The 22,796-nt window shown below is 38.7% G+C and overlaps 1 protein-coding gene across 1 annotated transcript in view; it reads left to right on the top strand.

The window, feature by feature from the left end:
* The window catches only part of Psd3 (pleckstrin and Sec7 domain containing 3), a 449,956-nt gene that overhangs the window by 219,016 nt on the left and 208,144 nt on the right, over positions 1–22,796 (top strand). Inside the window, 4 exon segments of the mRNA XM_028883856.1 lie at positions 6,017–6,220; positions 6,325–6,405; positions 8,832–8,944; positions 11,412–11,470. Of these exon segments, the coding sequence (XP_028739689.1) occupies positions 6,017–6,220; positions 6,325–6,405; positions 8,832–8,944; positions 11,412–11,470 (457 nt within the window).

The raw sequence follows: 22,796 nt of genomic DNA, 5'->3' as shown, positions 1-22,796 counted from the left end.
TTTTAAAGACATGAAAAGCATTGTCAACAGAGAACCACCAGTGAAAAGGCCCCAAAGCTGGAGCACGCTGAGATGTAAAAACAAGCTAGATCAGTATGGCTTCATGTGGGTCTGAGTGGTGACCTAGAATCATCTCAGCATCATTTTGGGTCTTAAAAGGGAAATGCCAAGGCTTTCCCTAAGGCCAGTAGACAGTTGAGAACTTCCTGGAGTGAGGCACTGGCCCATATCTTTCCTGAACGTTTCACATATCCAGTATCTGCATGCTTCCTTGGACATCTCAAGGCTAATCCATTTAAGACAGAACATCTCCTCTCTCTGCCAGAAAAGTTTTTCTCCCTCATCTTTGGATCTTGGGTAGTGACAGATCCAAAGTTGTGCTGGCCTGGAAGGTTAACTCTTTTACTCTCACACTTCAAAGTAGGACTTGTTAGCAAATCATTCTATCAGCTCTACCTGGAACTATGGCCACTGCTACCCCTGCAACGGTATCTTCCCTAGAATATTTATGGACTCCCACTTGGTCTCTTACACTTTAATCTTTCAAAAACTAAGACTCAAAAGTTATATTCTTTAAAAAAATTTTTTTTAAATTCATTTTACATACCAACCACAGGTCCCCCTCTCTTCCCTTCTACTTCTCCCCCCCCCACCCCCCACCCCTCATCCCCTAGTCCAAAAGGGTAAGTTCTCCCATGGAGCAACAACAAAGCCTGGTACATTCAGTTGAGGCAGGACCCAGCCCCTCCTTCCTGCCTCTAGGGTGAGCAAGGTGTCTGACCATAGGTAATGGGATCCAGAAATCCAGCTTATGCACCAGGGATAGATCCTGCTCACACTGTCAGGGGGTCCCTCAAACAGACCAAGCTACACAACTGTCTCCCTTATGCAGAGGGTCAGGTCCAGTCCCATGTAGGTTCCACAGTTGTCCGTCTCAAGTTTATGAGTTCCTATGAGCTTGGTTCAGTTGTCTCTGTAGATTTTCCCATCATGATCTTGAAACCCCTTGCTCATGTAATCCCTCTTCCCTCTCTTCAACTGGACTCCAGGAGCTTGGCCTGGTGCTCAGTTGTGGATCTCTGCATCTGCTTCCATCAGTTACTGGATGAAGGCTCTATGATGACAGTTAGGGTATTCACTCATCTGATTACCAGGGTAGGAAAGTTCAGGTATCCTCTCCACTATAGTCTAATCTGGAGTCGTCCTTGTGGATTCCTGGAAATTTCCCTAGCACCAGATTTCTCCCTTACCCCATAATGTCTCCCTCTATCAAGGTATCTTTTTCATTGCTCTCCTACTCCATCCTTCCCCCAGCTCGGACCATCCCATTCCCTCATGTTCTCGTCCCCCATTCCCTCCCCTCTATTGCCACATATCCCCAGTTTACTCATGGAGATGTCTGTTTCTCCATCCCAAGGTGATATGTACGTCCCTCTTAGGGTCCTCCTTGTTTCCTATCAAAAGCTATATTCTTGGTAGGAAGGAAAGCCAGTGAACATGAGTGTTAAGGGCATTGTGAAGTACATGCAAAATCATGAACCATAAGCTGTCTGTGAGAAAGAAAATAATATCCTGTTGGCCATGGTTGTTTACGGCATTTGTTTCCCAGGTGTGCAGAGACAGTACAGAACACAGTGTGCACAGAAATGTAAACAGCAAATCACTCAGAACTGCCGTTCACCTCTAATAGTAACACTCACCTCTGGTAATGCTATTCACCTGTTATCATCTTACACTGGATCAGCACTCACTCTGTGCCAGTCACTCAGCTAAGTGCTGCCTGCAGGCTGCTCATCCAAGAGTCTTAGAAAACAGGCAGAAGGGAACCTCTTACATATAGGAGAGCTTCGGGGAGGGGCTGGGCATGGGCAATGGGACTCTAGGACCCAATTCTTCATGCTGTATGCTAATCAGTGGCTGCTACTAGCCATCTTCTGATACACATGTCCTCACAAATGCTTATCAGGTTCCTGATGATGGATCAGTAACGGATCAAGGACTTGGAGTATTTCAGTAAGCAAAACACAACTAAAGAATAAGCAAGAGGCTTGAGGGGCTTGAATCTCCATAGATTCAAAGTTCTCAGAAAAGGTAGACTATGACTCTAAAGGAGGAGTTATTGTCTGCTTGTGTTGGACCTTGTATATCATGCTCCGAGACAAGAACTTTTGTCTTGAGAAAGAGTTTTGTAAAGTGGGCATGTTATTACATTTCTGGTGGGCGTAGAGTGGCTAGGAGAGAACACTGAAAACTCATGGAAAAGGTTTTCCACTTGTGTAGAGAGGGCATTCGAGGAGACTCAGTTCACTATTGGCAACTGCAGGTCTTGAGCAAATAACAGAAACCTAGCAGAAATACGAAGTCAGTCACAGAAGGAAGTTGGAATATACTCAGAGAGTATCATTGTGAACCCAATGATAGGAACACCATCCTTACAGTTCTTTAAGTTTTGAACAAATTTGAAAATAAGGTTGTCAGACAAAATATCGAATGCCTAGTTAATCTCGAGTTTTAGAGAGTGATTTTTTTTAAATAGTTTAAATATGTTCTTGCACTATTTGGTAAAGATGTATACATGAATCGCTATTTTGTACTTACCTGAAAGTTAGACACCTGGTCATTTTATTACTTTGATTTGGAAAAAATCTAGCAACCTGTTAAGAATAAAAGGTTCTGGGAAGGCATAGTGATCACACTCCATGATCTGATTTGGATTGTTGAGAGTTGCCATGGTTACTTGACTGTGGGAAATAAAGCCTCTACTTAACAGGAGTGGGGACACTTAATTGGTAGAGATCTTACTTTTATGAGATTGCAAAGACAAGCAGGAATGAGACTGGAATACACAAAAGGGAGACATCTTACCACTGAAAACATCTACTCTTCCACAGACTACAGGGACACAGTTTCCGTGTATATAGGGGAAAGAATGGGGTGTTACCTCCCTTGAGGGCTCATCCTGTCTGCTTTATCAAGTGTGAACAAGGCAGGGCTGCTTTGTTTTTCTCTTCATACACAGTGGCCCCTGTGTTCTGGGTCCTGTTTTTATTGAGGCTGTAAAAGTGTTACAGAAACCCCAACAGTCAACAGGGCTGAGAATGTGAGGTCATAGTAACATGACCTCACAGAGTTCAAATCCTTGGAAGGCTGGGCAGTTGAGCAGAACTGGGTTAGAGTGAAGGAAGAGAAGAAGGAGGAGCTTCAGTAAGAAGGATGGCCCAGACACGCCTTAGCCGTTGTCATGGGGATTACATTGTGTGTACTTCATTGCTGGTGAGTTTGTATTGTCATCACATTGTGAGGATTCGGTTTAAAAACAAACATTTTCTCTTTGGTTCACGTAATCTCATAAGCTGTGAAAAAAAGGACAGATTGAAGACATCTAGGAAAGAAGGAGTTTATTGTCACTTTGCTTCTCATTTTCTCCATTTACTGAAAATTATTTATTTATTGTTTTAAAAGAAGACCCAGAAAAGTCAGATGTACAGAGATTTTACAGTCACATTCTCCCCCTCCCCCCATGAGGAAGATAGAGTGAAGTCAGCTTTGTTGGGCAAGAGAATAGAAGGAAGAAGCAGATGGATGACATGAGGACTGTGAGAAAAATAACCAGGAGCTTTATTAGTATTGTTTTCAAATTTATAATTACATTTGAACAAAATCGGTCTGAGTGTATCAAGTTATTAGACCCCATTTCTTGCATGAAGTGATTAATAAAAATAAGCCATGAGCATTCTGAGAAAAGGACAGTAATTAGTGGTGTGCTGATAAAGAAAGTTCATTCTTTGGCATTTGTTTCTACTACATTGTAGCTATTATGTAGAGAAAGACTATTAGAAAACTTGTGGAAACATAACTCCAGGAAGAAAGCGCAAGTGAATGTGTTTGTGCTTGTGTGTGTGTGAGTGTGCATGTGTATGCACACTTATATGTGTATACATATATGTGTATGTATATATATATATGTGTGTGTGTGTGTGTGTGTGTGTTAGTATTTATGTATGTATATGTATAAACTTATTTGATTGTAACCAACCTTATTCTTGTGATATTTTATATTCTACTACTGATGTGGTAAAAACTATGACTTTCCTTTAATATGAAATTTCTATGAGTTTATTTATATAGATATGCTCTAGTTAAATAGGAAGTTTTCACACAATGATTGGCAGTTCTAACTTTCTAAGTAGGTTCAGAATGAAATCAATGAAGTAGTATATTCATTTTATGATGAGATCATCCTAGGGAAGCAGTTAGTTATTATTGTAGGTATTTTCTGTTGGAAATGGAAGGTGGCTTAATGTTTAAGAAAGGTTACCGTGGATCCTTGTTTGTCTGGGTCCATTTCTCTTTAGCTCATTGTTTGCCGTTGACAGTGGTTTGTAACTTGACTTGAAGGTGAGAATGATTACTATGGGTTTGGTCCTCCTCCGGTTTTTGTGCTCTGAGCTTGCCCTGTGGTCTCCACAGGGAACAAGTCAGTTGACCTGTGCACTGAGTCAAATTTCCACAGAGGTGGGTGTAAAAGGCAGTCTGACCTAATAGCCCGTTCCTCTGCTCTCCACTCTTAGATCTGGGTCCTGTTGATCGTGGGCTGGGGAGGAGCTGCTGTTTAAGGGAGACAGTCAACCAATGACTGGACGGTTGTTAAATTGAAATTTTTATTAAAAGTCGACGTTTTGGTAAATGAAATTCATCCAGGGTTGGTGGCACATGCCTTTACTTTAATCCCAGCACTCAGGAGACAGAGACAGGAGGATCTCTGTGCGTTTCAGTCCAGTGTGGTTTATATAGTATGTTCTTGGCCAGCCAGGACTACATAATAGAACCATGACTCAAAAATAGAGTAAATAAATAAAATATTAAAGATAAAATATTGAAATAATTTGGAAACCCGTCTCTCACTGGCATTTTAGCAGTTTCCTGGTACTTAACTACATTTCTGAGGAAGGTGGTAACATTAATACAAGGGGTTTTTCTAATATTGTGTGATGAGACTTGTTTACAAATACTTTATAAGAGAACAAAACATAGCAATAGAAAAATCACACATGGTTAAAAGATCCACTTAGAGGTATATGACAGAAAAGAGAAGTATAGGATTGAATTTAATGTATGAGTACAAAAGCGTATTGGGATAAGTTTTATATTACAACTGTCTTTTAAGAAATTATGTTTTTTCTTATTCTCATATATATATAAATATAAAGCATATCCACAATTATTTAAAAGGAATGTTAAAAGATAAATTTTTGTACTTAAGTATCTGTGTGAAAACAGATTTTCTCAAAATACTTCAATCAAAACAATAAGTTAAGAGATTTAATCAACAGGTGGTTCTGATAATCCTGTTTTCCTCTAAGAGCTAGCCAGCAATCTATAAAAAAAAATGTAAATCACTTAATTTTTTTATTATTAGAGAACTGTTTTTAGCCAAAAACGTGTATTAAGTATATTACACAAAGTGAATTATTTATGAAAATATTAAATGCTTTATATTTTGTTTTATTTACCAATATGGTACATATCAATAGATAAAATTGACATTAAAAAGAAACTTATTGGCGTTTTCAACACTTAAAAATAATAATGTCCTAAAATCAGAATTATTTGTTTAGGTCTTAGGCCCGTGATTTTCAACCTGTAGGTTCCGACCCTTTGGGGTTGTCATATGACCCTTCCCCAGGGGTCACTTAAGACCATTGGAAAACACAAATATTTACATGACAATTCATAGCAGTAGCAAAATTAGAGTTAGGAAGTAATAACAAAACAATTTTGCAGTTGGGGTCACCAAATTAGGAAGGTTGAGAACCACTGGCTGAGACAGTTATTTTTATAGTCCTTAGAAATAGAGTACCTGAATATTTGTTGTGAAATATTTAAATAGAAAACAGTCTTATTTAAGATAATTTTATATAGTTCATGTTACATTGTTGTAATATCTTCATCCATTATTTCTCTTTTGCTGTACAAGAAAAATTGTCTGTTTTCTTTTCTCTTTTCTTCTTTTAAGTGGTGGCCATAGCCATGCAGAGGTGAAAACACGACCAGATGCTCATTCTGAAATGGGGAGCACTGAAATTCTGGAAAAAGAGACCACAGAAAGTCTCAGTAACGGCACGAACAGCAACGTGGAAGCAGCTAAACGCTTGGCCAAACGCTTGTATCATCTAGACAGATTCAAAAGATCAGACGTTGCAAAACACCTAGGCAAAAAGTACGTTCTTAAGGCTGTTGCCTGTCTGAACTTTTTTTTTTTCTGTTTCTTTTCTTCTGAATAGTTGTCATTTCAATAAACAACTCTACTCTGTTTCCTTACAGCAATGACTTTAGTAAACTAGTTGCGGAAGAGTATCTGAAGTTTTTTGATTTCACAGGGATGACGCTGGATCAGTCTCTCAGGTATGATGAAACATCACTTCTGTTCTTCATCACCTCTAAGTCACGACTTCTTAGCAGAGGGAGTCATGTGCTCTGGTTAGGGTCTGCTTCCTGTTTTCACCCCGATTCCATTTGCTTGTGGGTTTATATGAGAGTCTGGATCCTAAACAGAGAATATAAAAGAAATAAATATGAACTGACATTCTGCATATAATAATAAACTTGAGTCCATATAGCATAGGACAGTATGACCTGAAATCAAATCCAGGAAAAAATGTCTCTTTTGAGGGTTTCTTTAATTTTTCTATTGCAGTTAAAATATGCAATTAAATTTCTTATCAACCACTTTAAGGACACTGTCACTGGCATTAATACATTCATAGAGTTGAACAACTGCCAGTCGCTAATTTCTTTTGCTTTGCTCCCCTGGGAGCTAAAACTACCTGATACGTAACTCTCCTTTTCCCTAGAAACCACTCTTTTCTCTATGTTGACTACTTCGTATACCTGACATCAGAAAATATTTGGAGGTTTTTTTGGCTTGTTAGGTATAATGGTCTCAAGGTTTTTGTATGTTGTAATTTATCACAAGATTTTTTTTAACCTTCTTAAACTGAGTAATACCCCACTGTATAGCCATCCATTGTTTTCCTGCTCACTCATCCATCAGTGGTTACTTGTATTCCATCCACAGTTCATCTGTTGTGAATACTTCTGCAGTCCACACAGGCACACACATGTCTCCTTGAGACCGTACTTTCAATTCTGTTGAATAAGAAGTTTGGGGTCCGGCACTTAAAAAGAATACTGACTGTGAAATTAGAGGTTTTTGTCCCTTAAGTATTTCCTTAAAATAGCAAGTACAAAATCTTTTCCAATTATACGTTGTTATTAACTCTTGAATGAAATAAAAATAGCTCAACCAATAAAGTCTTCAGGACGTTATCCGTGAAATGGATTGTAAGGTCTACTATCTGATGAGTTTTTTTTTTTAAGTGAAAACATACCAGTATTCATTTTTCACATTTGAGCTGATGAACATAAAATCTAGTGAGCATTTAATCTTAGGAACTACTTTGAAAAACATGTGAATCTCAGAGAGTTCTGATCATCCAGTACCATCCCTTTGTTTTGCAGGTCAGACAACAGAAGCCTGGGAGGTGAGGTGGGGGTGGTTCTAGTCCAATAGCTCCTGGCTGCTTGCAGACTGTTAGTTAATGAACACATCCAAGAGTAAAGGAATGAATTGTACCTGTGCTTTGTGCTCTTATGTGTTTATTTCAAAAGTTAAAAGTAGTGGTCGGTATGCTTTAGGATCATGAAGTGCAAATCTCTGGTAAGAAAGGAGGCTGAAGTCTCATGAAGATCAGGTTCATTACACGTACTTTATAGCCTCATGTATCAATGATGATGTGAAAAGAGGCAAAATAAATTAACCCAAATCTGCTGTGTGCAAAGCAGTGCACCTGACATTTTAGTAACAGATGGAGATCACATGACTAAGGAAACCTGATATGTAGGTTTTAACACATAGCTGGTATGATTGTACAAGTGAGTCATAAGTGTTTTTTCTTCTTTTTAAACCTACCATTTGACAATTACAATTGGAAATCACCCGCCTTTCTCAGGTTTTCTTAATATATTGGCCTTTCTGTTCTTACCATGACATATTTTATAGAAATTTATATTCCTGTCCTTTCCTCTTCCCTTCCCTTCCCTTCCCTTCCCTTCCCTTCCCTTTCCTTTCCTTCCCCTCTCCCTCTCTCCCTCTTCCTCTTTTCCCTTTTCCCCCTTTCCCCTTTTTCCCTTTTCTTCCCCTTTCCCCTTTTTTCCCTTTTCCTTTTTCTTCCCTTTTCCCTTTTCTTTTCTTTCTTTCTTTTCGTTGTGTGTGTGTGTGTGTGTGTGTGTGTGTGTGTGTGTGTGTGTAAGCTCACATGCATAGATGTGTAAAATGTTGGGGGGAGTGCAGACATCCATGTGGTACAGCAAATGTGAAAATCAGAGGACAACTTTTACAGTCAGTCCTGGCCCTCCTTGTTTTTGAGGCAGGCCTCTCTTGGTTTCTGCGGCTACCATGAGTTCTCTAGGTTAGCTGGCCTGTGAACGAACCACTGGGCCATTCTCGTGTCTTCAACTCTCATCTCTGCAGGAATTCTGAGATTATAGGTGCGTGCTACCAAATCTCCCTTTCTGCATTAAATATGGATTCTAGTCCTCAGGCTGTGTGCAGGCTCTTACTGCTGAGACATTTGTCCTGCCCACATTTTGTAGAATTTAAATAATGGTTTGTTTATATTGAGTAACCATCTAGTGAATATTTTAGGAAGTATGGAGAGAGGATTGTAGGATGCTTTTGTCTAATTATTCCCTTGCTTTTCTCTTAATTGTCAAATATTTAAAAAATGTAAACTTCTTAAACATTTCTCTCCTTTATTATTCTTTCTCAGGTATTTCTTTAAAGCATTTTCTCTTGTGGGAGAAACGCAGGAGCGTGAGAGAGTCTTAATACATTTCTCCAATAGATATTTTTATTGTAATCCAGACACTATCACCTCACAAGGTAATTGAATGAGAAGCTTGAAATTTTTTATGACTGTGGTTATTTTCCTTATTATAAAAGTTACATTTATTGTAAAAAATATGAGATTATATTTAATTTTTCTCTTTCTAGTTTATTTAAATCCAAGTTGGAATCATTAGTTTCATTTGCCATTCTTTACCTTTCATTTTAGTTTTTCATATTGTCTTTTTAAGGAATGTTTAATAACATGATATTTTTTGTTCTTTTAATTATTTTTGTTCTATTTAAAAATTCATAGTATGGCAGTGTACTTTATTTATATTGTCTTTCTATGCTGAGCTTTGCCACTCCAGAATTTGATGTACAAAGTAGTTTGTAATACATTATTGGTTTTCTCACTTATAGTCATACATAGGCAGTTTCCTGACCCAACCGGCTGCTCAGTTTAACTGGCAGCTGCTTCCCAAATAACTGACTCAGAGACTTAATATAAATTCTAAATGCTCAGTCAATAGCTCAAGCTTGTTACTAGCTAACTCTTATGCTTTAAATTAACCCATATTTCTTATCTATGCCTTGCCACATGGTTCATGGCTTGTTACTACAATTTTTACATGGCCAGCTTCCTCAGAGGGTGGCTGGCATCTCCTCTGACTCTGTCCTTCTTCCCATCATTCTCTTAGTTTGGTTAGCCTGCCTATAATTCCTGCTTGGGTACTAGCCAGTCAGCTCTTTATTAACTGATGAGAGTAATACATATTTACAGTGTATAGAAGGATTATTTCATAGCAGTCCTAATCACTATACTTTCTGAAATCCATGTGTGTTTAGCTTAGTAATTTCTTTTGCATATTTATGTATCTCTATAAAAGCTTTATTGAATCTATGATGCTTTTGTTTGATATTAATTAAAGTCTTTAAAGCTACCTTTCACTTATGGCTTTAGTGAATTATGAGTTTGTTTGTGGTACTGTTTTTACAGAGTAAAGTAATATTTAACTATTTAACTATTGGTCTACCCAGAAGGAGAGTCTTTTTCCATTTAAAGTATGGTAGCAATGCACAATTTCAAGTTTTAAGCATATTCACTTTTAAATGTGAAAAAGTTTCTCACAAGTTTATTAATTCTGGAATAAATTACTAGGACTAGATGGACAAGGAACAGTAATTCTCTCTGAATAGAGACTCATAGTAACCAAAGTCCTTGCTCAGCCCACCCTGTCAGGCCTTAGCTATCAGTTCAGTATTTGATCATCAATGTCACATGCTTGTGTGTGAACTGGTACTATTTGAACCGATTATTTATCAGTTCTATCACCGGGTCCGCACCAACTGGAGAACCCAAGAGGTGGAGGAGAGTTGTTCCCATTATGCCTGAAAGTCTAAGAGGATGTCAGTGTGCTTGAGAGTACAGCAGGGCCTGTGGGAGTGGGTACGTGCGTTCCTGAGGAGCGTGTTGGAGTGTCCGCTGCTGACTTTTACAGTAATTCCTGGAACTGCTTTTGGACCCGAGAAGCAGCAAATGGAATGAGAATAAATATACATTACATAAGAGAAACCACCAACTAAAATAAAAGATGTGCTTTTAAAAACAAACTTCTTTCCTGTGCATTTGCCATATCTCTAAAACTATTATCATCTGTTATACTTGGGTTAAGAGTTAGTAAAGAGAAAAGCTAACCTGATATTTGAAGGTAAGATGTTTAGCTCTGTGTACTTTTTATATTACTTTATAAAGTAAGATGAAAGTGATATTCCCATTTAAGTTGGGAATGTTATTTCAGTCTTTGACTGCATTTTTCTGAATATTTAATTTTTTAATCCTCCCAGATTATTTCAGTGTTTTAGTTTTGGCTTTATCTATAATGTCCTAGAAGAACAACACAATCTAAATATGGTTTTGTTGCAAAGTATGTGTATTACTATCTGTATACTTTAAGTATTAGATGATTTATTTTCACATTGATACCACATGCTGCAGAAAATTGAGAAAATAAAAATAAATGTTTTGTGATCCAGCGATATCTTTGTATTTTGATGTATTCTTCTAGAAATATTTGCATTCCATAGAATCATACTGAACATAATGTGTTTCCCATATAACTGATTATCAAGTATCTTGTCACTCCAGCCTGTGTCTCTGCACAGCGTTCCCAATACACTCAACATCACAAACGCCTGTTTCCGGAGGGTGACGTTTGTCTCCCCTTGTCAGCAGCGTCTGTCTGTCCCTGTGTTCTTGTGTCCGTGTGGATCCTTAGTTGTTTCCTTAGTGTCAGGCCGCAGAAGAGTTGCCGTGTTAAGCGACACTGCTCGAGGCTGTGCCCATGCAATGCCAAATCGCCCTTCAGAGAGGAGGTCCCAATTTCTCTATCGTTAGAGGAATTCAGCTGTCCTCGGAAGTCCTTACCGTTTGTCTCGTCCACGGTCGGCCTTCCAAACAACGTTAGCTGTGTCCAGCACAGCTCGGTGTACGCTCCGTTAACCGTGGCCCCTGTTTTTGCAGATGGAGTCCACTGCCTCACCTGTGCCATGATGCTCCTCAACACAGACCTGCATGGCCACGTAAGTGTGGGTTTGTGATGCTGCCTCCTGGAGTCTGCAACGTTACCAGCTTGTCTTTGCTTTTGTGTTCATATGTAGTTTTCTCTGCCCTTCCTTGCCTTTTCTGTCGAGCATGCCCATAACGTGTAGATAAATACAAATTTTCCACCGGGCGGCGGTGGCGCACGCCTTTAATCCCAGCACTTGGGAGGCAGAACCAGGCGGATCTCTGTGAGTTCGAGGCCAGCCTGGGCTACCAAGTGAGTTCCAGGAAAGGCGCAAAGCTACACAGAGAAACCCTGTCTTGAAAAACCAAAAAAAAAACAAAAAACAACAAAAAAACAAACAAACAAATTTTCCAAAAAAAAGAAAAAAGAAATATCCCTTTCATTCCACATGCTAGCACAGAGAGTAATTTTAAAAAGAAGCTGTATTTTGTAGGTGCCTGGTTTGGTTTCAGTGTGTGTATTCTGTATCATCTTTCTCCACCAGATGGCAGGCAGAGGCTTTACTTGTTTTGGGTTTTGTTTTGTTGTCTTTTGGCTAGGTAGTCTAGTGATTGATGTACAATATTGGAAAGATAATATAAGTTAGAACTGAAATTGCCGTTTTTTAAGTTTTAATAGGTATATCAGTTTAGTCTTTTCTGAATTCTTCAACTCACTTGCTTTGTTAACTAGCTAAAATATCAAAATAAAACCTACCGCAAAAACCAATGTATATCATTTTCTGTTTAAAATAAAAGATATATATCATAAATTTATAATGATAAACTATTACCTGTAATAGAAACAATATTTTTATCACTTAGTTTTCAAGTTCACATTTGGGAAATGAGAGTATTTTATGAAAATCTAAACTAATCTATATTTATTTAGAACAAAGTTCTAGGTCCATGTATTTTGAAGGAAAAATTCAAGTTTCTGTGTAATTGGATATATCAACCCTTGACTTAATATATTTTACCTAGTAATTTTAGAGGCTATGTGAAAACTACTAGTTAGCAGCTATCTGTTCCATTATCCTAAACAATTACACTGTTCTCTTGATACCATAGAGCTCCTTCTAAAGCAGTTAGTGTGGAGCTCTATGGGACCTTTAAGTTGAACTAGCTGTTATCAGAGGACTAGGGTGGAGAAAGGGTTCCCCCAGCAGCGAAGTCTGGGGAAATTGAGTACTAGATCATAATGTTAATACCATGGTAACATATCTGAAAGTACTCACAAGTTCATTTTCTTTTGCATATTTTAAAGGATTATGTAGAGTAATTTGGTGAATTGGAGACATGTAGCAGAAGTCCCGAAATGAAAGTATTGTAGTTCCCTAAGTGAGAACCTTTAAGGGTTGGACTTAAGCTGTGGACTGTCCGCTCCCTTCCTATAGTCAGACAAGAGGTGCTTTTACAACATGGTTTTTTGAATTATGATGACAGGTACCTCCTGCCCCTCTTTCCTTTCAATCCATACTTTCATTACCTAACTTTTTGGTCAAAAAGGATCATTATGAGTATAGATGTGCCCATATCACATTGACCTATCCAGTGATTCCTAGTATAAAGAAGCCTCTTCACATTGGATGTTTTTTAAGTCCCATTAACATAAAATAGTTCTGTATTTATCATCTTTTGATTAAGAAATATTTGATAATGGAAAAATGTACTAATATTTCATTCTTGTTGAAAAATGTTGAGGTTCTTATATAATGTCTGTAAAAGTTGTAGGATTTGGAAGACTTTTTTCTATTAAATCCTGGATTGCTTTTTAAAAAAGAGCTCATAATGCTTTAATAATACTTTGAAGTTAGCATACCTCTTACTGCTCAAAATAATTTGAAATAAAGCAGCAAGTATGGATGTGACATCTAATTTTTATTCAGCTAACCTGCTGTGGTTGAATGTAGACACACTGTAGATCTCCTGGTGTCTAACCAAAGCTGCAGAATCACAAGGGCAGGGCCATCTGTCCTAATGCCAGCTTCGGACCTCTCGAGGGGATCCAATAAAGCATCCTGCACTGGGCACAGTGGCATACTCTTAGAATCCCAGAAGTTGGGAAACTAAGGTGGGAGTATGGAGAGTTTGAGGCCAGCCAGGCTCCACAGAGGTGCACTGCTAAACAACAAAGAAGTGAGCAAACAAATCATTACATTTCCTTTGACATTGGAATGCAAGAATATTCTAGTGTTGCCTTTAGTTGTGCCGAATGTAGACAATTAGCAGTTGCCTAAAGTAGCATGTTACTGATATAAAAGGGAAAACTGTAATTACAGTAAATCTCTCTGGATCAGTATCTGGATTGTATTTTTGGTGTTAATTAGTTCTCAGCCTTGGTTGAGTGTGTAAAAGTATATGCTATGTCCTTAGGGTTGTCTAGAGTTTAGGTTTTGTGTGATTTTCTTTGTTATACAATGCATACCATTATAAATGTGTGGGATCTCTAGTTGCTATCATAAGTGCTAACCATATGAAAATGTGTTTTTCCTATCTTTCCCTCTGGATTCATTTTAAAAATAAACTTTCCTTCTAGGTGGTAAGTGTTTGTTCATAATTCTGGATGTAGATTCTCTTGCATCATAATTGCCTGTTCTATTCTAGTATGTGTGTGACTGGTTAGCATGGCCATTCTGAGGCTGAATCATTCAGAAGATGAGTGAATTCTTTCTAGTGTATGCTTCTTCCCTTTGCCTTACTGCTGTCCTGCATAGGCCACCGCCATTGACTACCTGGTCCAGTGCCAGAAAAACCCTTTGGGGTAAACTAATACGCCATTTCCCTTCTCTTCTCTACCATTGCGCCCTAACAGCAGCACAGCAGCATGACTAAGAAGTACTAAATCCAGCTTGTCCTCATGCTTTCTACAGGGAAGGGCTAACTTGGGGGTTAATTGATTTGGGCTATTTTGTTTTGCTTTGCTTTGTTTTGTGATTCTTCTTTAAGTAATGATGCTCTGTAAATGCATTGGTATGGGCCTTATTTATCCTGCTATTTTCACTAATTAAGATGATGGAATGAGTACTAATATAATAACCTCTAGTAGGTAGAGCCACATTACATGTTGCACTGCTTTTCTATCTTTGTCTGATGTATGTATCCTTATTTACCAGATCCCAATAGTGCCCTATACTGTTTCAGGTTCTGTACCATTTGGGCAAGCATATGTTCCATTAGTCAGAGCTCCTCTATCATGGGTGACTAGGCTGGTTACCATTAATCAGATTTAACTGAAGGCATGTTTAGCAGGTAAATGAGAAGATGATGTAGAAACACATCAAGGTTTTAAAAAATTCACATTGCATTATAGTTAAGCTTCATTAAATAGGCCGGGGGAAATATGAAGTATATACTGGTTCTTTCCAGAAAAATTCATTGTTGCTCTTTACTACCTAGTTTAAAATGAAAAGGAATGGTTTATCATTATCTTAGCACCAGTATCTTGTTTATACTTATCTTTGAGTACTCTTGTAGAGTACTTCTTTGATAGTACTTTGATATCTTTGATAGATACAAAGATACTACTTTGAAGTTTTGATCACATGACTAACTTGCTCAGTAATCCCTTTTATTTTTTTTCAGTGTTTCATTATTACAAAATGTACATGGAATTAAATGTCTATAAATAAAAACTTTTAAATTACAGTTTTAAGCACTAAGCATGCTAAAATTGCATGGAATATGGAAGTAGGATTGACATTTGTGTTTCCATTTTTGTTTCATTGCAAAATATTATAAATAGAAGATTTGACATATGAGAATAAATTTGATCATTTCTGTTTTGACTAGGCTTCAGGTAAATTCCAGTGGCTAAAACTAACTAGTTCTCATGTGTTTGGTGCATAGTAAGGATTCATCTCCCCTTCCCCAAGATTGTTGCCTGGTCTGAAGCCAGGTGGCAGAGGCGGAAGAGTAGGTAGGACTGGGATTCTCAGGGTGCTGCTGGGTTGGGGGGGGGCAGGAACTGGCTCCCAATGAAGAGTGAGCTAATGTGGACACTGTTGACCAAACCCACAAATCCATAGCTAGGAAATCTCAAGAAATATGCAACCAGTATCAGGCTAAAAACTCAAAACATGATTAGAGGCTGAGTCAAGAAAGTTACTGTTAGATAAATTTGTGACAGAATTTACTGTTTAACATTGGTTTTTGAGATTTCCAGTAGCAGCTTTTCCCAACATTGCTCTGTGCTCTTCAGTATTGGTAGGATCCCCTCACCAGGTATTGTGGGTAGAAGAGGTAGAGTACTGCTCCTAAGGGGAGTTTCTACTGTCTTCATTGGTTCCCATACAGATCTCTTGTCCTTGGGGCACTGAGTATCATCTTTGTGGTCAGAGTTTAACAGGAGGCATGACCTTCCTTGTGCTTGGTGTTAAGATTAAAGAATTAAGCACAGGGCAGAACCTGATAAATATGCCATATTGGTAGGGAAAAGAAAGAATTAAGTGTACATTTTGCAACAGATTAATCTTAAAATATACTAAGAGTGCCTTCACAGCACCAAGTTTCATTTGCAGCCAGCAAAACTAATTTTCAGATGGACTTTGTGGGAATTTAAAGGGTAGATAAGTATTTGGTTTACTTTAAGTACTGGAAGATAACTGTCACGTTTTTATTTAAGACAATACTTTCTTACTTTCTCTTATTGTGTTGTTTTTCTTCATTCTTGAAAATTCATACATGTGTAGAATGAAATATGATCATATCCACACCCAATTTATCACCTCCAACTTCTGTATCCTTCCAACATGTCCCCCTCCCAACCTTAGGTTGTGCTTTTTTTGCTGCTGGTATCCTACCAAGTCCAGTTAATGCTGCCCCTGTGTTCATGTGTGTGGGTCGCCCACCAGAGCATGGGAAACCCTCGTAAAAGAATGATTCTCCTCTCCCCAGGAGTTCTACATGTAAAGGCTTTACAGCCCTCCATGAAGTTGACGAGCCGTATGTAGTTAATGTCCTTGGGAATTCCTGTGTCAGGAGTTGTTATAACTAGCCTGTTGCCTTCCTCCCTTTCTCCTAGCTTCCCTGTGTCCTTCTGTCTGTGCTGCTCTGTATCCTTGGTATCCTCTGCTATGGAACCTATCCCGGGTCACAAGTCTAATAAAGGATTTTAGCTGTGAATGTAATTTCTGCCAAGTCAGCCCTTTCCATGTGATCCCTTTTCCCTTATGGCAGTGGTTCTCAACCTGCTTGATGCTATGAATCTTTAATACAGTTCCTCGTGCTGTGGTGATCCCCCCCCCAACCATAGAATTATTTTGTTGGACTTCAAACTGTAATTTTGCTACTGTTATGAATTGTAATGTTAATATCTGGTGTGTGATTCCCCACTGCTGACTTATCATATCCTGTCTTTTCTTTTGATCAGCCAGAATGGCTTCCACCAGACTCTCCTCATGTAAAACTCCTCACCAATACTGAAAGTCCACAGAAGTACAAGTAGGCTTGGATCTAGGCATGGTGGTGGTATCTAGCTGAGTTGTTTTCACCATTATTATGTTTTAAAAATAGTATGTATTACCAGAAGGAGTGTGTATGGACTAGACTGAGAATCTAGCCTTCAGCTGTGGAATGTTTTTACAGGAAAATGTCATAGTTTGATTTTTTTTTTTAAATTTTAAAATGACCTTTAGAATGCAGTGCCACTCACTATCATATTGGCAATGATGTAGCTTTTAATAAGAATCAATCCTTATTTAAGTATGTAAAAGTTTAATTATGCACTAGTCAATTTCATTCAATTCTGTGACCTCCGAAAAAGAAAACTTTCCCATTCTTTTATCTGCTTCTTCACTTTTTTTTTTTCTCTACCCTGTTTCTCTTCATGAGAACAGGTTCACATGAAGAAGATATGTCAGAATGGTTATCTCTTGAGTCAGTGGGCTCATTTAGTGGCCTTGGATCTAATCTCAACACATTACTTAATCAGTACTTTTCCTTCTGAGTTTTCACCCTTGCATAATAAGGCATGTGAACCTCACTATTAAGTCAGTTTTGCCCTCCCTCCCTCCCTCCTCCCTCCCTCCTCCCTCCTCCCTCCCTCCTCCCTCCCTCCTTCCCTCCCTCAACTTGGAGAGAGGAAGAATGACGAGAATGAGTGAAAGCTCACTAGACCTCTACTCTCCATGACTTTACTCATTTCTTCTTATGACAGCCAAGATAAAAGTCAAATTAAATCTTTGTGTTTTGACAGAGTTCAATGTGTTTTATTTCCTCAAAATTAAAAAAAAAGTGTTCTAATTAAGTACTGCTAGACTCTATTCTTAGGACATTTTTCCGACTTTGTCTTAGAATATATTTATAACTCTGAAAATGTTTGAAGACACAAACAGAGGTGATTTTTTTTTTGGTGTGTTTTAATAATATTGCATTATGAGCTGAATCTAAAACTTTAAAGTCATTATTAAAGTCCACTAAATAAACAACATACTTTTTATAATTATGAATTATACTTTATGATATGAGACAGTTGAGTGGAAAGAGTAGCATTTTTTAAATTTTTTTATTTTTTTAGTTCTGTTACTATGTGGACTAATTGAGAACAGCTGGAGTTTTATGTTTGCTTTCACACTTACTCTATTGAAATATGTCAAAAGTCAAATAGCTCCTACAATTGTTTGGTTAATACTTGTGAGACAATGGGTGAAAAAGTAAATGCTTTTTTTGTTTTGTTTTGGTTTTGGTTTTTCCAGACAGAGTTTCTCTGGAACTTGCTTTGTAGACCAGGCTGCCCTCGAACTTACAGAGATCTGCCTGTTTCTGCCTCTCGAGTGTTTCTGCCTCTCGAGTGCTGGAGTGCTGGCATTAAAGGTGTGTGCCACTACCCACTGCCTGACAAAATAAATGCTTTTAGTGTTAGTACAAAACAGATTTGAGCTTATTGAAGCCTGGAGCAGAACCCTGGAACTGAAAACTCTTCATATAGTGCATAGTGTCTTCTTACCCTGTCAGTGGCAATGTGTTACAGGAGAGGTGGATAAAACCCACCAAGATTTCCGGTACCCTTGATGTTGGATCTTCAACCTCTTAAATCTGTGATTGGAGTCTATGAAAGAAGCTCAGTCTTCATATTGCAGATTCCTGTTTTGAAAAATTCTTCTTGTTTATTTTTGAGATTGTAATTATGTTTTTCCCTTCATTTTGCTTCCTTCAAATCCTCACACTCCCTTTCAAATCCATGGCCTCGTTTTACATTAATTGCTATTGTATGCATGTGTATATTTGTATGTACAAATAGAACCTGTTGAGTCTACGTAATGTTCCTTGCATACTAGTGATCTGACAGGAAATGGGAGCAGGGGCTCCTTAGAGAGGGAGAGGGAGGTAAATACGGAAGAAGGTAGGAAGAGGAGAAACAAATGATGTGATGGGGACAAACGGAAAGGGAGAGGAAGGTAAGTACGGGAGAAGGGAGGGGGTAAAATAGCAATATAAATGGCTGAAAGGGGCACATTAACTACTAACTATCTTTAAAAAGTGCACATAATACAGTGTCTAAATGTACATATACAGTTTTAATGCAGTTTTCTCATCTGGGCTGACAGAATTCCCTCTTAAGAGCCAAAGGCCACCTAACAAAAACCCCAGTTCCAGACATGAGAAGCCCCTTTTGAGTTGTTGGCCAGGGCTGTCTAAGAGATGGCTTTGAAACTCTGCAGACGATTCTGCTTTGCCCACCAAAGTGCATCTAAAATGATGAACACCAGAGGGCAGCACAACACAGTTCCACTTTCTTGGTAGAGCCACAAACAAAACAAAAGCAAACCTGAGCTTTACAGCAGTGTCACTTAGCTGAGGCCATTTCCAAGTCAGAGGTGTACTGGTTCATCATATAGTGTAACATGTCGGAGGAGGAGAAAGTGGCATGCGTGGGTGGGGGGTGCGGGGTGGGGGGGGGTGGGGTTGATATGCTGGCTGTGTTCTATTATCTCAAGACTTACCAAGCTGGATTTTACCCACGGACAATGAGAGCTGTTAGTTTCTTCCAAAGCACGCATACCACAAAGCTTCCAGCTCTTCCAGTATTAAAAATTAATAACTTGATTATTCTGCCCAATTCTTCAGCCCTAACTCAGAATCTTTCATGGTGGACACTTTATTCTGTTGGCAGTTCCCACTAGGTCTGAGACTACTAGATAGTAGATTGAACTTAGTAGAAGGCTCCATTTCTTTGTTAGGAGCAGTGTGTCTTTTTGCTGAGTGCTTTTTGTTTGTTTATTTTGTTTTAACTAGAGCTTGGCTAGCTTGGTGAACAAAAGTCTCCATTTCCCCCTTTCATCAGTTGGGGGCTGTTTTTTGTAAAGTGGAGGACAATCCACTAACTAAGGGAAAGCCTGAAATTGAGACTGGATCTATCAGGATGCTTAATCTATTATCTGCTAACTCATATTAGGCCAAGGATGGTGTCTTAGGGTTTCTATAGGTGCAACAAAACACCATGACTAACAAGCAAATTGGGGACAAAGGGGTTTATTTGGCTTACAGTTTAGCATTGCTGATCATCTCTGAAGAAAGTCAGGACAGGTACTCAAGCAGGGCTGTTGTCCTTTGTTTCTGCTCTTTTGGGGGCACTCACCACCCAGCTCCCAAATAAATCACACCCAGAGGCTTATTCTTAATTATGAATGCCCAGCCTTAGCTTAGCTTGTTTCTAGCCAGCTTTTCTTAACTTTAAATTATCCTGTCTACCTTTGCCTCTGGGCTTTTCCCATTCTCCTACTTCTGTAAATCTCACTCTTACTCTGTGGCTAGCTGTGTAGCTGGGTGGCTGGGTGGCTGGGTGGCAGGCCGCCGGACTACTCCTCCTTCTCTTCTTTTTTTCCTCCTCCATCTCCTTTATTCTCCCTCCCAGATTTCTCCTTCTATCTATTCTCCCTGCCTGCCAGCCCCGCCTATCCTTTCTCCTGCCTTGCTGTTGACTGTTCAGCTCTTTATTAGACCATCAGGTGTTTTAGACAGGCACAGTAACACAGCTTCACAGAGTTAAACAAAGGCAACATAAACAAAAGTAACACACCTAAAAATAATACTCTACAACACAGGGCAGGATCCTGGAGGCAGGAGCTGATGCAGAGACCATGGAGGGATCTGCTTACTGGCTTGCTTCCCATTACTTGCTCAACCCACCTTATAGAACTCAGGACCAGCAGCCCAGAGATGACACCCCCCACCATGGCCTGGGCTCTCCTGCTTTGATCACTAAATGAGAAAATACCTTACAGCTGGCTCTTATCTCCTTCCTCTTAGGACTCTCTAGCTTGTGTCAAGTTGACACACAAAGCCAGCCAGTACAGGCGGGCACAATTGGGTTCTATGTTTTGTTGTGGTTTTTTTTTTTTTTTTTTTTTTGTGTGTGTGTGTGTGTGTGTGTATGTGTATAAAGTTTTACTGGAATACATCCATGCCTACTTTTAAAAATCTTTACAGAGATGGCAATGTTGAGCAGTTGTTACAGAGAACTTACGGTCTGCAAATATTTTCTGTCTGATCCTTTACAGAAATTTACAGAATTTATCTGTTTAATACTTCTTTCAGGGCTGAAGAGATGGCTCTGTATTTAAGAACACTTGTTATTCTCACAGAAAACTTCAGGTCAAAGTCCCAGCACCTGTTTGGCAGCTTACAACCCTCTGTAATTCTCCATCCAGGGGATCTAGTGCCCACACAATACATTTCTCTTTCTCATACACACAAACACATAAATATTTTTTTTAATTTGCTTTAAAACTACTTGCAGTTTGGATGTCTCCTCCCTCAACTTAATTAGGTGAGATTTAGAATGTTCTCATAAAGTTTGAACTAGGACTGTTCTAAAACATTTAAATTTATTTATTTGGAAAACAAAGAATTCCCCTCAAAAAACAAAAACATTCACTGTGTCTTTAAAAGATAGACATTCACTGTGTCTTTAAAAGATACCTGGAGAAAAGACTCTTTTCTATTAAAAGAAATCTATTTTAGGGGCAGGAGCAATGGCTCCACTAGTCAGAGGGCTTCCTGTTCTTCCAGAGGACTGAGTTCAGACTCCAGATCCGCATTAGCCAGCTCATAACCACCTATAATGTCATGTGCTGGCTAGTTTGGTGTCAACCTGTCACAAGCTCAAGTCATCTGAGAGGAGGGAAGCTCAGTTAAGACAATGCCTCCAGAAGATCAGGCTGCAGGCAAGCCAGTAGAGCCTTCTCTTAATTAGTGACAGATGGGGGGTCCCAGTCCATTGTGGGTGGTGCCAGCCCTGAGACCTGGGGTCTATAAGAAAGCAGGCTGAGCAATCCATGAAGAGCAAACCAGTAAGCAGCTCCAGTGTATATCAGTGATGAACAGTGATGTGGAAGTGAGCCAAAGAAACCCTTCCTCCCCAACTTGTTTTTGGTCATGGAGTTTCTTGGCAACAGTAGAAACCCTAAGACACTCTAGCTCCAGGGATCCAATGCCGCCTTCTGGTCTCCACTGATACCTGGACACCCATGATGTAAAAGCATAAAATCAATCAATCTCTCTCTCTCTCTCTCTCTCTCTCTCTCTCTCTCTCTCTCTCTCTCTCTCTCTCTCTCTCACACACACACACACACACACACACACAAATAAAAATATAAATCTTTCTTAAAAAGAAAATATTTTAATGCAGCAATATAATAAGTGTAGAGAATAATTTTCAGCTTATTTGGTGAACCTTTAATAAGAAAGTCTGATTTTTCCTCTTTAATACTTTTTCTTCAAAATAGCACCTTGATCACCTAAACATTTAAGTATAATATTTGAAGGTTTCAAACAAGATTCTTAAAAGTTATCGTATTTCCTGTTTGCATACTTTAACTCTCCAAGTTTGGATTAAAGTCTTCCTTGTCTCCAAGGGAGCCATCTGTGTTAGCATTTTAGATTTGAGAAGTAATACATCTCTATGTCTAAATGAGTCAGGGTGGCTTTTCAAGTTTTTATTCTTTACTGATCTCTTAAAAAGGAACTCAGGTAGTTGGTCAAGCCTTGTTTTAGAGAGGCCTACCCTTCTTTAATCAACTTGTGAACAGAATGAATATATGAGCATCTTTGCTATCCTAAGAATTCTTATTATACAAACTAGAATTCTTAAGATATAAAGTAACTCAAGGTCGCTTTACCCAGTGGACAGCTTTTGCTTGAATGATATTTTAAAATCCATGTGACTTTACATGACAAGAGAATAGAAGCATCATGAAGAAGGTTTCTGGATGAAAGACACTTTATTTTTTACTTTGATTCTAATTTTTGTGAAACTTTGTAGAAGGGAGAATGTCTAAATACATGACGGTAAGGCCTTCACCTTTGCCTGCAAACCTCTCTTAGAAGAACTACCAGTAAGCCAGAGAAAGGCAACAAAGG

This window comes from Peromyscus leucopus, chromosome 17, assembly GCF_004664715.2.
Source record: "Peromyscus leucopus breed LL Stock chromosome 17, UCI_PerLeu_2.1, whole genome shotgun sequence".
NCBI lineage: Eukaryota > Metazoa > Chordata > Mammalia > Rodentia > Cricetidae > Peromyscus > Peromyscus leucopus.
This window is presented reverse-complemented; position numbering and strand designations above follow the sequence as displayed.